The sequence below is a fragment of the Procambarus clarkii genome, chromosome 80, assembly GCF_040958095.1.
Source record: "Procambarus clarkii isolate CNS0578487 chromosome 80, FALCON_Pclarkii_2.0, whole genome shotgun sequence".
In the NCBI taxonomy this organism is placed as follows: domain Eukaryota; kingdom Metazoa; phylum Arthropoda; class Malacostraca; order Decapoda; family Cambaridae; genus Procambarus; species Procambarus clarkii.
This window is the reverse complement of record NC_091229.1, coordinates 18,785,827-18,802,257: the sequence shown is the minus strand read 5'-3', so window position 1 is coordinate 18,802,257 and position 16,431 is coordinate 18,785,827. Positions and strand designations below refer to the sequence as shown.

At 41.9% G+C, this 16,431-nt stretch overlaps 2 protein-coding genes across 3 annotated transcripts in view; both read right to left on the bottom strand.

The window, feature by feature from the left end:
• LOC123752214 (uro-adherence factor A) overlaps positions 1–8,372 on the bottom strand; it is a 56,004-nt gene extending 47,632 nt beyond the window's left edge. The window contains exon 1 of the mRNA XM_069314863.1: positions 7,684–8,372. Within this exon, the coding sequence (XP_069170964.1) occupies positions 7,684–7,779 (96 nt within the window). The 5' untranslated portion in view covers positions 7,780–8,372. The remainder of the gene's footprint in view (positions 1–7,683) is intronic.
• Positions 8,373–13,011: 4,639 nt separating this feature from the next.
• LOC123746354 (glycoprotein-N-acetylgalactosamine 3-beta-galactosyltransferase 1) overlaps positions 13,012–16,431 on the bottom strand; it is a 28,568-nt gene continuing 25,148 nt past the window's right edge. For both annotated transcript variants that reach the window (XM_045727820.2, XM_045727819.2), the window contains exons 7-8: positions 15,712–15,872; positions 13,012–15,592 (exon numbers count right to left, since the gene is read on the bottom strand). In XM_045727820.2, coding sequence (XP_045583776.1) covers positions 15,362–15,592; positions 15,712–15,872 — 392 coding nt within the window. In that variant the 3' untranslated portion in view covers positions 13,012–15,361. The remainder of the gene's footprint in view (positions 15,593–15,711; positions 15,873–16,431) is intronic.

Below are 16,431 nucleotides of genomic sequence, written 5' to 3'. Positions count from 1 at the left end.
CAAGGTTCAGAAGTTTGCAACGAGACTCGTCCCAGAGCTGCGAGGGATGAGGTACGAAGAGAGACTGAAGGAACTAAACCTGACGACATCAAAAAGGAGGAGGGACAGCGGGGAACATGATACAGACATATAAAATACTTAGAGGGATTGATAAGGTGGAAAGAGAGGAAACGTTTACAATGAATATCCACAGAACAAGGGGACACGGATGGAAGTTTGAGACTCAGATGTGTCATAGAGATGTTAGACATTTTCCTTTTAGCGTGAGGGAAGTGAGTAAATAGAATGACCTAAAGAAGCAGATTGTAGAGGCTAACTCCATTCCTAACTTTAAAAGCAGATATGATAGAGAAATAGGTCAGGAGTCATTGCATTAGATAACCAACTGGTAGAAAAGTGGAGTCCAAGAATTAGAGCTCGATCCTGCAGGCACAAATAAGTGAGTACACAGAAGGGATCCGGTTTTTACAAATCCTTTGTTTTCGCTCTGTGAGAACGACATTATGAGCAAGATCTTATCAGACATGACGAAGACTATTGCAACATGTACATACCTTATGTCTTACTCTGCCTGGGACTTAGCCACTATGTCACGGTGATTCTACTATGTCTGCGTGGGGCCACTATGTCTGCGTGGTGCCAATATGTCTGCGTGGGGCCACTATGTCTGCGTGGTGCCATTATGTCTGCGTGGGGCCACTATGTCTGCGTGGGGCCACTATGTCTGCGTGGGGCCACTATGTCTGCGTGGTGCCACTATGTCTGCGTGGGGCCACTATGTCTGCGAGGTGCCACTATGTCTGCGTGGTGCCACTATGTCTGCGAGGTGCCACTATGTCTGCGTGGTGCCACTATGTCTGCGTGGTGCCAATATGTCTGCGTGGTGCCACTATGTCTGCGTGGGGCCACTATGTCTGCGAGGTGCCACTATGTCTGCGTGGTGCCACCATGTCTGCGTGGGGCCACTATGTCTGCGTGGTGCCACTATGTCTGCGTGGTACCACTATGTCTGCGCAGTGCCACTATGTCTGCGTGGTGCCACTATGTCTGCGTGGTACCACTATGTCTGCGCAGTTCCACTATGTCTGCGTGGTGCCACTATGTCTGCGCATTGCCGTAATATCAAACAAATCGCATCAACAGCCCAACTAATCAACAGTCCTTAACTACCACCCATGTAATTTACACTAGTTTCAAAAGCCCCACCGGACAAAATATGATGTACTATAAATCACCAGGAGATTTTAACCCTATTTTCTATACGTAGGTCCATCAATTAGGTGACCTTACATTCGGGCAATTTAGCACATCATTTCTGGGACGTTGTGACAAGAGGATTGACTGGGCTCGCACCAATTTAAGAATGAGGGGAGTGTCGGTGGGTTATTCGTAAAATCTGGTTATGGCACCAGATGGGGACTCTATATCTGGCTGGCACTGATATATCTGGCACTGATATATCTGGCTGGCACAGATATATATGGCTGGCACTGATATATCTGGCTGGCACTGATATATCTGGCTGGCACAGATATATATGGCTGGCACTGATATATCTGGCTGGCACTGATATATCTGGCTGGCACTGATATATCTGGCTGGCACTGATATATCTGGCTGGCACTGATATATCTGGCACTGATATATCTGGCTGACACTGATATATCTGGCTGGCACTAATATATCTGGCTGGCACCGATATATCTGGCTGGCACTGATATATCTGGCTGGCACTGATATATCTGGCTGGCACCGATATATCTGGCTGGCACTGATATATCTGGCTGGCACTGATATATCTGGCTGGCACTGATATATCTGGCTGGCACTGATATATCTGGCTGGCACTGATATATCTGGCTGGCACTGATATATCTGGCTGGCACCGATATATCTGGCTGGCACTGATATATCTGGCTGGCACCGATATATCTGGCTGGCACCGATATATCTGGCTGGCACCGATATATCTGGCTGGCACTAATATATCTGGCTAGTACTAATATATCTGGTTGGCACCGATATATCTGGCTGGCACTAATATATCTGGCTGGCACCGATATATCTGGCCGGCACTGATATATCTGGCTGGCACCGATATATCTGGCTGGCACTGATATATCTGGCACTGATATACCGCATGAGGCTGGCAGTGATATATCAGCCGGACACAGCATGGTATAACTATAATCTCGCAGCAAATTACCATATTCATGAGGTCAGATGCAGAGATAATTTCATTGTTCTCTTAATAGGCTACAAATCTGTTTTACATATATTCTCTCTCTCTCTCTCTCTCTCTCTCTCTCTCTCTCTCTCTCTCTCTCTCTCTCTCTCTTTTAAGGTGTGTGTGTGTGTGTTCTTCTGGTGGATAAACTGCCTACGATCTTCCAGTCTGAGAGGGGGGGGAGGGTGCCTACTTAATGATAAGATTAATCTATGTCGTGATGACGTTTCGGCTCCTTTATGGACCCTTAGGTTAATTTAGGTTAGGTTAGGTTGAGTTAGATGTAATCGCCTAATTGTGCTTGCGGGGGGGTTGAGCTTCGGCTCTTTGGTCCCATCTGTGTGTGTATAGTGTAGCGATGACATAGAGGAGAGCATACTTTTCTCAGAAAGGGTTTTAGACCCTTGTAACAAGTGGCGTCCCTTTGCTTGAAATTGCAAGGTGGTTGGGTATGGAACAGCTGAGTGCCGCGCTGCGCCTCTCTTGTAAACAAAAGCTTGTTGCGTGGCCTATCTTGAGATCTTGAGGTTATCTTGAGATGATTTCGGGGCTTTAGTGTCCCCGCGGCCCGGTCCTCGACCAGGCCTCCACCCCCAGGAAGCAGCCCGTGACAGCTGACTAACTCCCAGGAACCTATTTACTGCTAGGTAACAGGGGCATTCAGGGTGAAAGAAACTTTGCCCATTTGTTTCTGCCTCGTGCGGGAATCGAACCCGCGCCACAGAATTACGAGTCCTGCGCGCTATCCACCAGGCTACGAGGCACTACGAGGCCTCTAGGTAGTTCCGCCCTGCTTCTGTGCTTGCTCTTTCTTCACAAAAGATGTACAGGTTTCGTAAAGACACACGTCAATACCTGATCAATACTCGTACTGCTGTCCTGTTTCCCGCCAAAAGGCTTATCGCGCAGCTTAGCGCCGCCAGGCCGTTTGAACCGTCTCCAGTGACGTCACGAGACACCTGCGCCAATCACCGCTGACCAATGGCGACTGATTGTGGCTCTACCTAGCTCTGATTGGCTGGTGTCGCTATTCATATTATTTCAACCAATCGCGGAATTCCACGTGTATAACCAGCCCTTTCATTGGTTGATAATTAAGGACATCTTAGTCTCAATAAATATAGCCTATCACGAGAGAGAGAGAGAGAGAGAGAGAGAGAGAGAGAGAGAGAGAGAGAGGGAGAGAGAGAGAGAGAGAGAGAGAGAGAGAGAGAGAGAGAGAGAGAGAGAGAGAGAGAGAGAGAGAGAGAGAGAGAGAGAGAGAGAGAGAGAGAGGAGAGAGAGAGAGAGAGAGAGAGAGAGAGAGAGAGAGAGAGAGAGAGAGAGAGAGAGAGAGAGAGAGAGAGAGAGAGAGAGAGAGGGAGAGAGAGAGAGAGAGAGAGAGAGAGAGAGAGAGAGAGAGAGAGAGAGAGAGAGAGAGAGAGAGAGAGAGAGAGAGAGAGAGAGAGAGAGAGAGAGAGAGAGAGAGGTAGGTAGTGAAGACGGGTGTGGCTACATTCTGGAGAGATAACAATTGTCTCAACACATCTGAGGTATAAGGTCCTGACTACCAATTAGGTCTCTCTCTCTCTCTCTCTCTCTCTCTCTCTCTCTCTCTCTCTCTCTCTCTCTCTCTCTCTCTCTCTCCCTCTCTCTCTCTCTCTCTCTCTCTCTCTCTCTCTCTCTCTCTCTCTCTCTCTCTCTCTCCCTCTCTCTCTCTCTCTCTCTCTCTCTCTCTCTCTCTCTCTCTCTCTCACCTAGCATCAGTGACACAGGCCTGAGGTATTCAAGTAGGTTAACGGGTTCGGGTAGACCTTGACACTATGGTGAACTGGTCACCATTTATCGTGTTCTCACCACTGGACACTGGTTCACTACCACCCGCTCCACTACCACCACCACCGCCACTACCACTACCACCGCCACTACCACCCTCTCCCCTACCATCACCACCGCCACTACCACCCCCTCTACCACCACCATCCCTACCACTACCATACCTACCACGACCAGCCCATCTAGCACCATTCCAAGAACTATCATATGTGTTTCTAAACAGATATTGTTTGTGGTCTGGTGTGTCTAAACAAGGGGAGTTTGAGGTCTGGTGTGTCTAAACAAGGAGTGTTTGAGGTCTGGTGTGTCTAAACAAGGAGTGTTTGTGGTCTGGTGTGTCTAAACAAGGATTGTTTGAGGCCTGGTGTGTCTAAACAAGGAGTGTTTGAGGTCTGGTGTGTCTAAACAAGGAGTGTTTGTGGTCTGGTATGTCTAAACAAGGATTGTTTGAGGCCTGGTGTGTCTAAACAAGGAGTGTTTGAGGTCTGGTGTGTCTAAACAAGGAGTGTTTGTGGTCTGGTATGTCTAAACTAGGAGTGTTTGAGGTCTGGTATGTCTAAACAAGGAGTGTTTGAGGTCTGGTGTGTCTAAACAAGGAGTGTTTGAGGTCTGGTGTGTCTAAACAAGGAGTGTTTGTGGTCTGGTATGTCTAAACAAGGATTGTTTGAGGCCTGGTGTGTCTAAACAAGGAGTGTTTGAGGTCTGGTGTGTCTAAACAAGGAGTGTTTGTGGTCTGGTATGTCTAAACTAGGAGTGTTTGAGGTCTGGTGTGTCTAAACAAGGAGTGTTTGAGGTCTGGTGTGTCTAAACAAGGAGTGTTTGAGGTCTGGTGTGTCTAAACAAGGAGTGTTTGTGGTCTGGTTTGTCTAAACAAGGGGAGTTTGAGGTCTGGTGTGTCTAAACAAGGAGTGTTTGAGGTCTGGTTTGTCTAAACAAGGGGAGTTTGAGGTCTGGTATGTCTAAACAAGGAGTGTTTGAGGTCTGGTTTGTCTAAACAAGGGGAGTTTGAGGTCTGGTATGTCTAAACAAGGAGTGTTTGAGGTCTGGTTTGTCTAAACAAGGGGAGTTTGAGGTCTGGTTTGTCTAAACAAGGGGAGTTTGAGGTCTGGTATGTCTAAACAAGGAGTGTTTGAGGTCTGGTTTGTCTAAACAAGGGGAGTTTGAGGTCTGGTGTGTCTAAACAAGGAGTGTTTGAGGTCTGGTTTGTCTAAACAAGGGGAGTTTGAGGTCTGGTATGTCTAAACAAGGGGAGTTTGAGGCCTGGTATGTCTAAACAAGGAGTGTTTGAGGTCTGGTTTGTCTAAACAAGGGGAGTTTGAGGTCTGGTGTGTCTAAACAAGGAGTGTTTGAGGTCTGGTTTGTCTAAACAAGGGGAGTTTGAGGTCTGGTATGTCTAAACAAGGAGTGTTTGAGGTCTGGTGTGTCTAAACAAGGAGTGTTTGAGGTCTGGTATGTCTAAACAAGGAGTGTTTGAGGTCTGGTATGTCTAAACAAGGGGAGTTTGAGGTCTGGTGTGTCTAAACATTGTTCCAATTTTATTGTATTTAAGGTCCAGATTACCAAGATTAAGAAACCTGGGGCCAGTATTCACCAAACACTTCGTAGAGTTGTACCTCATTCCTCGACCATGGTAGTCTAGTCAGCATATAGTACACAGTTAACAAGCTTCATGTCTCTACGAAGTCGTCCTTGGGATAAGGACGATCTTGTGAACTCTGGAATAAGTAGAGACTAAAATGTCATTATCAAGGTTAGAGATACAATTCTCCTGAGTATGGTGAAGACTGGCACTAAAGGTTATCGTCTTTGGGGCTCAGGGGCCAGATTCACGAAAGCACTTACGCAAACACTTACGAACCTGTACATCTTTTCTCAATCTTTGGCGGCTTTGTTTACAATTATTAAACAGTTAATGAGCTCCGAAGCACCAGGAGGCTGTTTATAACAATAACAACAGTTGATTGGCAAGTTTTCATGCTTGTAAACTGTTTAATAAATGTAACCAAAGCCGTCAAAGATTGAGGAAAGATGTACACGTTCGTAAGTGCTTGCGTAAGTGCTTTCGTGAATCTGGCCCCAGGAGATTGTAAACCATTTCATGAATAGCATCGTAGCTGCCACGGTCGAGATAGGAGAGACATCTGTTCTATTAGTACTTGATTAGTGATCATTACCTCATCAAACATACGCAGACGAGCATCTAGCAATCCGGATTTCCCCAACGCGAACGATGGCGCACAACATGAGCGTTTCACTCCAAACAAAAACGTATTGCAACAAATCTTGCCGTCGTTGTCATCTTACTTATATACGGCCACTCAATTACCCATATTTCACAAAGCGTTGAGAATGTTTTAGAAGTCCTATTGGAAAATATTCTCCTATTCTACCCAACGTTCTACCTCTGCCCGAAACGCTGCGCGTACTAGTGGCTTTACAAGAATGTAATTACTAGGCTATGTAGCCTCACAATCCCAATGTACCTTCTTGTATATATATATATATATATATATATATATATATATATATATATATATATATATATATATATATATATATATATATATATATATATATATATATAAATAAATAAATAAATAAATAAATAAATAAATAAATAAATAGATAAATAAATAAATAAAAACGTTTGCTACCGCAGGTGAATATGTTTTATACACATTTGTTTCATTGATTATATGTATATATGACTAACCATCGTATTAGTGTGAGAATATTAGATAAACGTATAGATAACTCTAGTTTTATACTCTGCTCTCTCTCTCAGATAGAGCAGGATAGCAGCACATTGCTGTGTTAATACCATAACAAATAAAGAATTACGCATGATGCATCAGGCATGGTTGACAAGATTAAAACTTTTGGATTAATTAGAAGCATTAGGCTAGCAGTACACACTTGTCAAAATTATGTTCGAGGTATATTTGAATTGTGGCGTCGATAACAGTAATCTGGGGTTTAATGTTTATTCGTGACAATCTTTTGAGAGGGTAGTTTTAAATTTTGTTGGGGGGGGGGGAGTTGGTTTTGTGTTTAAGGCCTATCAATCCTCTGTTGATATTCAACGGAGAAGCAAGGTATACCTCCCTGAATATACCAAATTTTGGAGTTTGTTAAAGCAGTATTACAACTATTATGTTTTTCTTTCTGCTTTTTGCATCATGAAGTGAAAATCCTAAACATTATTGAAAAGTCAGTGTCCACTTCTAATTAAACAATAACGATTAGTTGTCCCATTATCGGGGACACGAAACCCGTAAGGCTTATTTAGGAATCCCTCCCCACATCTCCACCTCCCAACATCCCCAAGGCCAGTTACTTATCTTCCTCAGGCTACAACCCACAACAGTTGCCTAACTCCCAGATATTACTCTTCGGTAGGGACGAAAAAAAAATCGAGGATAAGGAATCGTGCCCAAACGTCTCGCCCTGCCCGGGATTCGAGCGCTGAACTATTCAATTTTGAACCTTAAAATCACTGAACAAACCCATCAGCCATAGTCCCTGAATATATAAACTTAAAACAAGTTTGCAATCTTTCATAAATTCCTAATTTTACAGCCAAATTCAAATGAATATTTAATTCTATCTCTTTCATTCAAGAATTATTTATGTGAATTTACCTGAGGGCCACTATCTCTAGTGGCCTCGACGGGGACAGGACGCCGGTGACTTGTCAAAGGTTCCTTCATTGTTCTTGAGGGTTTTGTCCAGTTCATCTTCTTCAAGACAGGAGCAGTTTGTGTGAAGGTTTTCTCCTCCTGGCGATGACTTCATTTGTTAAGGCTTCAATTTTTGTTGAGTTAAACGATGTTGTTGTTGATTGAGAAGCGAGTTAGATGAGGTTGTAGTTGATTGAGGAGGGAATTAGACGATGTTGTTGTTGATTGAGGAGCGAGTTAGATGAGGTTGTAGTTGATTGAGGAGGGAATTAGACGATGTTGTTGTTGATTGAGGGGCGAGTTAGATGAGGTTGTAGTTGATTGAGGAGGGAATTAGACGATGTTGTTGTTGATTGAGGGGCGAGTTAGATGAGGTTGTAGTTGATTGAGGAGGGAATTAGACGATGTTGTTGTTGATTGAGGGGCGAGTTAGACGAATGTATTCAAATACAGGTATCGCGGGCGAAGCTGGGCGTATCAACCCCTAAAGAATTAGTAAAATCACCGCAATAGTCCAACTTAGCAAGTATATATATATATACTTTAGCTCTGCGCCTAGTCCAGGGGGAGGACTTGAGTAAACTCTCAGTGTATACACACCCCGAGAAGCGTGTATATATATATATATATATATACACACACACACACCGTCGTTCAGGGTGTGTTGACAGCGACAGCTGATCGCTACTGTATCCTTCCGGCAACGTTCACGTTTTCTGTGTCTGCATGACCGGGTGACTTATAAGTTTTTATGATTTTTTTTTATCTGATTTAGCTGAGGACCAACAACCTTATAGTGGCCTGGATGAGGACAGGACGCCGGCGGCTTGTCAAAGGTCCCCCCCATCCCCCCCCATTTGCCTTGATGATCTTTTCCAGGTATATTTTGAAACTCATCACTTTCAGCAGCAGAAATTGTTGAAGTAGACTAGCTGTGACTTTAATTTTGAGTCGACTGGAGATGTTTAGAGAATTTTTCAATGATGTGGATGACAACAAATAAGAAAAATCACACACACACACATATATGAAATGAAATTGGCATAGTTTCGGTCTGTCATGGACCCTTAAAGATCCATATGACGATTCGAAACGTGGCGTCAAATGAATTTCATTTAATATTTTTTGGGGGGGTTGGGTTATTTTGAGATCATTAGCCGGTATTTGGTATTTTAAATGTAGTGAGAGGTCTCCTCCCCTATTATATGGTCGATATTGAATAACACCTTGGGGGGGGGAGGGTGATAAGTTGTTATTTGAAACTGAAACTGGCACTATGATGTTAAAAGTAGGGGAGGATATAATATTGTTCAATTGTCTCTAGAACATGGAAGTGGATGCATTGTTATGTCTGTTCTGTATTTATAGCTGTGTGATGTTATAGTTCTGCGTGTGGCACAGCCTCAGTTTGTTAAATGTTATATCGATTGTTCCAGTTCATTTTTAAACTTAGGGAACTCCGGAGCCAGCGTTGAAGACGTGTGGTTATCGAAAGCATACAATACAATACAATACAATACAATACAATACAATACAATACAATACAATACAATTTTATTTAGGTAAGGTACATACATACAATAAATATTTACAAGGATTGTTTGACTTATAGGTAGAGCTAGTACATACAATGCCTAAAGCCACTATTACGCAAAGCGTTTCGGGCATGATAAACTTAAATGACAAGCTTAATACTAATTGAGCATAATGAGTAGAATGAAAACAAGAAATGAAAACATAGATGAAAAAGCAGCACAAATACAATTATGTCGACAAACAGCGCTCTTTAAAGAAAAAAACAGACATTGGTTGACAATAGAAGGGTAAGGTAGGTTACAGGGAATTTATTAGGTATAGCTTCGCTTTTAACTTAAACTGGTTGAGAGAGGTACAGTCTTTAACATGGTTGGGAAGGTCATTCCACATTCTGGGCCCCTTGATTTGTAGAGCATTTCTAGTTTGATTAAGTCGTACTCTAGGAATATCAAAACTGTATTTATTTCTGGTGTGATGCTCATGGGTTCTGATACAACCTTCTATGAAGCTTTTGAGATCAGGATTGGCATTATAGTTTAGCGTTTTATATATGTATAATACACATGAGAGAATGTGCAGTGACTTAATGTCTAACATATTCAGAGATTTAAGTAGGGGTACCGAGTGATGTCTGGGGCCAGAATTGGATATTGTCCTAATAGCAGCTTTGTGTTGAGTAATTAGAGGACGTAAGTGATTTTGGGTAGTAGAGCCCCAAGCACAAATACCATAGTTGAGATATGGATAGATAAGGGAGTAATAGAGAGTCACCAGGGCAGGGCGTGGTACATAATATCTGATCTTAGAAAGAATGTCCACAGTTTTTGAAACTTTTTTTGATATGTTTAGAATGTGTCCCTGGAAATTAAGCTTGTGGTCAATGAGAATGCCAAGGAATTTGCCATCTAATTTGTTACAAATTTGGGTATTGTTTATTTTGAGATTTATTTGATTAGAGGATTTATTGCCAAACAGAATATAAAAGGTTTTGCCAATGTTAAGGGTGAGTTTGTTGGCAGTTAGCCACAGATGGACTTTATTTAGCTCAGTATTTACTGTGGCATTTAGAGCAAGGGGATCAGGACTGGAGTAAATGAAGGTTGTGTCGTCAGCAAATAGAATTGGTTTGAGGTGTTGGGAGGCATTTGGAAGGTCATTAATGTAGATGAGAAAGAGGAGAGGGCCAAGTATGCTGCCCTGGGGAACACCAATGTTGATGGGTAGGGTGGGAGAAATTGTATTATTCACAGAAACATATTGGAGCCTGTCAGTAAGGTAGGATTTGAGGTATTGTAGGGAGTGTCCTCTGACTCCATAATGATGTAATTTAAGAAGAAGGTTTTGGTGGTTTACAGTGTCAAAAGCTTTACGCAGGTTCACAAACAACCCAACAGGGAACTCATTTTTATCAAGAGCTGTATGAATCGAGTTAAGCATACTAATAAGTGCATCGTTAGTGCTTTTTTGGGGTCTGAAGCCATATTGGCAAGGGCTAAGTATATTGAGTTTGGCTAGATATGAGTAAAGCTGCTTATAGATTAGTTTTTCAAAATTTTTGACAAGTTTGGCAGGATAGATATAGGTCTGTAGTTGTTAACATCTGTGAGATTACCACATTTGTGGACAGGCGTTACTCTCGCTTTTTTTAGAATATCTGGGAAGGTTTGGAGTTCAAGTGACTTGTTGATGAGCAAAGCAATAGCAGGGGCTAAAGATCTGGAGGCTTTTTTGTAAATTAAAGTTGGTATCTCCTCAAGGGCACCAGACTTGGTTTTAAGGGAAAGGATTATCTCATTGACGTCAGTGGAATTAATAGGCTTTAGGTACAGAGACTGTGGATGGTTACCTGAAAGATAGTCATTAATGTCTGTACTGGAAGATGGAATATGTACTGGAATAAGATGGAATATACGTTAATTATAACTTATTCTTAATTTAAATAATTAATTAACTTAAGTTCTTTTTAAATAACTGAGCTTCTGCAGCAATTTTGCATAATGGATGCGAAAATAAATTTTGAAACCCAATGGGTGCAAGATGCAGTAAATATTAAAAGCCGCTGATCTAATTAAAACCAGTAAATAGAGGCAAGTTTACTTTTACATTTGTTTCCCATAGAAACTAACGTGTAGTTTTCTATGACTAATTAAATTCAGAGAAAACCATGAGCCAACAGCTTTTTTTTACAAGGAACTACTGTAGTTGTGCTAAGTGAAGCAAGTAGTTGCAATTGTCACCAATCCGTTTGCTGGTCCGACCCAATGCTGTTTAACCCAACTGACCGAACGACTCTCATAAGCTCCATCCACAACTTAGGAAGTCATATAGGCTGGGCCAGGGCCTACATACTAGTGGCTTTACAAGATTGTAAATACTATGCTATGTATTCTCACAAACCCAATGTATCTACTTGTTTATAAATAACTAAATAAATAAATAAATAATAAATAAATAAATAAATAAATAAATAAATATACAACCGGAAGGTCCCGGGTTCAATTATCTTCACAGGAAAGAAGCGTTTGGGCAATGATTACTTTCACCTGATGACTCTATTCACCTAGCATTAAAGGGGTACCTCTCGGAGTTAGGCAACTGTTGTGGGTTGTATCCTGGGAATAGTCAGTAGTTGGCCTAGGGGGTAACCTGGATAATAATTGATATCGATACTTTTTTTCAGGGAAATTCTTGCGCGGGCCCTAAGCCTCTGGCTGGCCCATTAATCGTAAATTAAATAAATAAATTTGTATTTAGATAAAAGTACATACATACATATTGAGTTACAATCAGAATGTTGGATTTGTAGAATGAGCTATAGTATATACTACACCTAAAGCCACTAATATGCACAGCGTTTCTGGCAACCTTTTTGAGATATATACAAGAGTTGTTACATTCTTGTAGAGCCACTAGTACGCGTAGCGTTTCGGGCAGGTCCCTGGAATACGATCCCCGCCGCGAAGAATCCTTGTTACAACCAAGTACACATTTTACTGTTGCGTTAAACAGAGGCTACAGTTAATGATTTGCCCCACAGTAAATCCTCCCCGGCCAGGATACGAACCCATGACAAAGCGCTCGCGGCACGCCAGGCGAGGCTCTACACATTAAGAAGTCAACACCAGCAATCAACAGCCAATTAATGCACAACTATATTCTACCCACCTCAAGACTCCGCTCCAATATAGAAGCATCAAGAAATATGGACCAATAGGCTTTCTACAAATCACTTCCATTCAATACCCATTGTTTCGTGTTCTGTCTTGTGTTTAGGAATTTAATACCCTATTAATACCACCTCACCCCATCCACCTCACTCAAATGTAGATATAAACAAATCGAAGATGTGTAAGTTCTATTCAGTTGTGTATGTGTAAGCTAAAGTCTTTGAAAATGTAATAAGTTTTACGAAACGCGCTCAAGTGTCGCGTCAGACTAGAAATAAAAATGAATTTTGGAGAATTGATTTTTGAATTACCACCAACAGTGAAAAGAAAAGTACGAAAGATCGAGAAAATTCGTGTTAGAATTATTAATCTTACTTTTTCGGTCATATTTAATAATATGTCTACAGGAAAGACTGCTACCAAAATATACTAATATATATATATATATATATATATATATATATATATATATATATATATATATATATATATATATATATATATATATATATATATATATATATATATTGCAAATCCACAAAGTAGTGGTGGAAGCTAATATTTGATTGAAAATATATAAGGGAAGTATTCTTCAGATTTTTAATACAAAAAAAATTAATCATAAATTTTTAATACAAAAAAAAATACAAAATGTATTCGTACACGAACACTGCCAAATACAATATTCTCGTTTGTACTAATGACTGCATGAGTTGTTTAACAGGCCTCAGTGATTCATCAATCACTAAGATGTCCACTTGCGAAGCCTGTACATCCTTTCTCAATCATGGCCGTTTAGTTTGCGTTTAATAAACAATTTACGATCTCCGAAGGACTACGAGGCTATTTATAATAACAATAATAATACTCTTAGATTGCGAAGTTTCCGAGCTCGTAAACTGATTAATAAATACGGACTAAATATCCATGAAGGGGGATAAGATGTACAGGTTTCGTAAATGCTTGATGAATATTGGCCAAGACACAAGCTTGCGGAGTGTCTATTAGATCACTAGGGTTGTATTAACCATCAAGACTCTCTTAAATACATGTAGTGTATTTAATATTTAATTTATATATATATATATATATATATATATATATATATATATATATATATATATATATATATATATATATATATATATATATTAGGCAACGCCAGTTTGATGCCTTCAGCTTGGTACAACGGATTACATTTGGCTTACCAACTGGAATGTCTATCCGATTATCTGTCTGTCTGTCTGTCTCGCTTTGTGTATGTGTCTATGTCTTATGATTTCTACATGGCCCAGATGGTGTCCGAGTTAACCACTAAAGGTAGAACCAATGAGGTGTTAGAAGATCTCAGAATGCAGATTTCTCATTAGAACATGCATTTTGAGTGTCATTATGTGAATGTTAAAACTCTATGCATTTGGCACCAAACATTTCATCTCCATTGACTTAATGAAGGGTGGCATTGCTGTGGGGGGGGGGGTCGAGCCCTTATTGAAGGAAGGGGCAATGGGGCTTACCAGAACCTGCCGATGACAAGCCTTCCACACCCACCCATCCCCCTGTAAAGTTTTATGAGGCTAGCCCTTAGCATCTGGCCTCCATCCTTGGATGGAGAGAAACGCTGACGTTCTATTTTACAGATATACTTGAAGGGGGTATCTGGCAATGGCCGAGTCTGTCAGTCTCTCCTTTACTTTCTTCTCATCTACCTCCTTATCATCCCCTTATCTCTATCCCTCCATCTCTCTCTTCCCCAATTCGTGCCTCCTATCCTCTTCTTTCTCTTCTTCATCCCTTTTCTCCCACCTTCTCTTCCACCTTCCCTCTCTTCCCTTCCTCTCTCTTCCCCTCTCCTCCCTGTATCCCAATCTCCCCCTCTCCTAACCTCTCCCCCCTCCCCTTCCTTCTCTCTCCTCCTCTCACTCTCTCTCGCAAAATGCAATATTCCGAAACATATAAACTGCTAAATAACTGTGCAGAAAATTGAACCTCCACTTCAGATCTCATGAAAATCGCCCTGGGGGTCACTTTTAATCCCGAAATTTCTTAAATTGTGGCACTAGTCAAACCGGGCTGGCCTATGACATTCCCACACACCCCTCATGTGTCATCTTGGAAAGGTGCGTTAAACTGGTCCCTAGCGTCTTGTCCCTTAACCTCGGACAGACAGACAGACAGACAGACAGACAGACAGACAGACAGACAGACAGACAGACAGACAGACAGACAGACAGTGTCATTTATAGACATACCTATCTATCACTGCCTCTCAAGACACAGTACGGAAATTAATTTAAATTCTTATAAATCAAATCTTTATTAACCTCGTTTTTATTATTAATGTTATCATAATTAATATTATTACTAGTACTAGTATAATTATTAATTATTATTACCGTTTTTATTGATTATCTTTGTACTATTAATGATAGTATTACACAGAGAAATCACATTATCGTTACTTATCAGTGAGAATATCAACAGGAGCAATGATTAGGGTTCGAACCTAATCGAACGTAGACCACTACGCCACGACAGGGTCAAAGGGATTGCAACCTGGAGTTCTACTGAGCACACGAGGGTTTCCTGAAGCCGCAACAGGAAGTCTACGGATTCTCTCATTGCTGTAGGCACGTTAGTGTGGTTTCTCTCTGACAATTTATAATATTTCAGGATGATAAGGAAGGGTATAGAAGGACTATGAGAAAGAGTCTTGAAGGGAAATGAGGACTTGGAAGGGTACTTCTTGGTACCCCAAGACGTACCCAAGAAGTACCCAAAGGGCCATAAAGGAAAAATATTAAGGGTCATAAGGACAAGTATCCTCTCACTCATAAGTTTACAAGTGAACACACGAACAGAAATTCGTAAATTGGTCCCTGAAAAGCTCTATTATAATTAAAGAATGATGAGATAACTATGGAATAGTGAGATCATCATGGAACTGTGAGGGTGGAAGTGGAGGAGGGCCGCTGTGGTGAAGGCTCGTGGTGACTGGTGGTGGACGGAGTGTGTAGTGGAGGCTGTATGCTGGAGGAAGTATTGAGATGCGGAGGCTGGAGGTCCCGGTGTATGTGGAGGCGGTACAGAAGAGCCTCCAGGGTCCACATCATGCGGGGGTCAACATCGTGGAAGGACACAACATGCCGACTACAGCAGTCCGGTCCCTGTGGAGGGAGAAAGAGAGAATGTTTACACTGGCTACTCTTGGGGCAGACTACTTTATTTGTAACCCATGACCTGTACAACTATACCACACTTGTACACCTATACACCACACACTTACCACCCCATGTTTATGCCAGATGTATCGCCAGTACCAGTGAAGCTTGTTGATGAGAGGCTGCTTGTAGTAGAGGGACATGGGGCTGTTGGAGAAGAACCTGGGCTTGCCTTCCTCGTCCAAGCTGTCTCCCGCAGCCACGCCAACACTCTCAAGACATATCCCTGAGGGTAAACAAAAGTCCAGTCAGCTTACACAACTAAGCTGTCTCCCGCAGCCATACATGGGCTAATAGGAGCTGCCTCATATGGGCCAATAGGAGCTGCCTCATATGGGCCAATAGGAGCTGCCTCATATGGGCCAATAGGAGCTGCCTCGTATGGGCCAATAGGAGCTGCCTCGTATGGGCCAATAGGAGCTGCCTCGTATGGGCCAATAGGAGCTGCCTCATATGGACCAATAGGAGCTGCCTCGTATGGGTCAAAAGGAGCTATAATTATGTTCTTATAGTTATAGCTATTAAACATTGAAAACCTCTCGACTCTAATGAAGACCTGCTGAAGTCCAACATCCTTGCGAAGTCAAGGACTATGCAAGGACCTGTTGAAGTCTAGCATCCATACGAAGTCAAGGACTATGCGAGGACCTGCTGAAGTCCAGCATCCTTACGAAGTCAAGGACTATGCGAGGACCTGCTGAAGTCCAGCATCCTTACGAAGTCAAGGACTATGCGAGGACCTGCTGAAATCCAACATACTTGCGAAGTCAAGGACAATGCGAGGA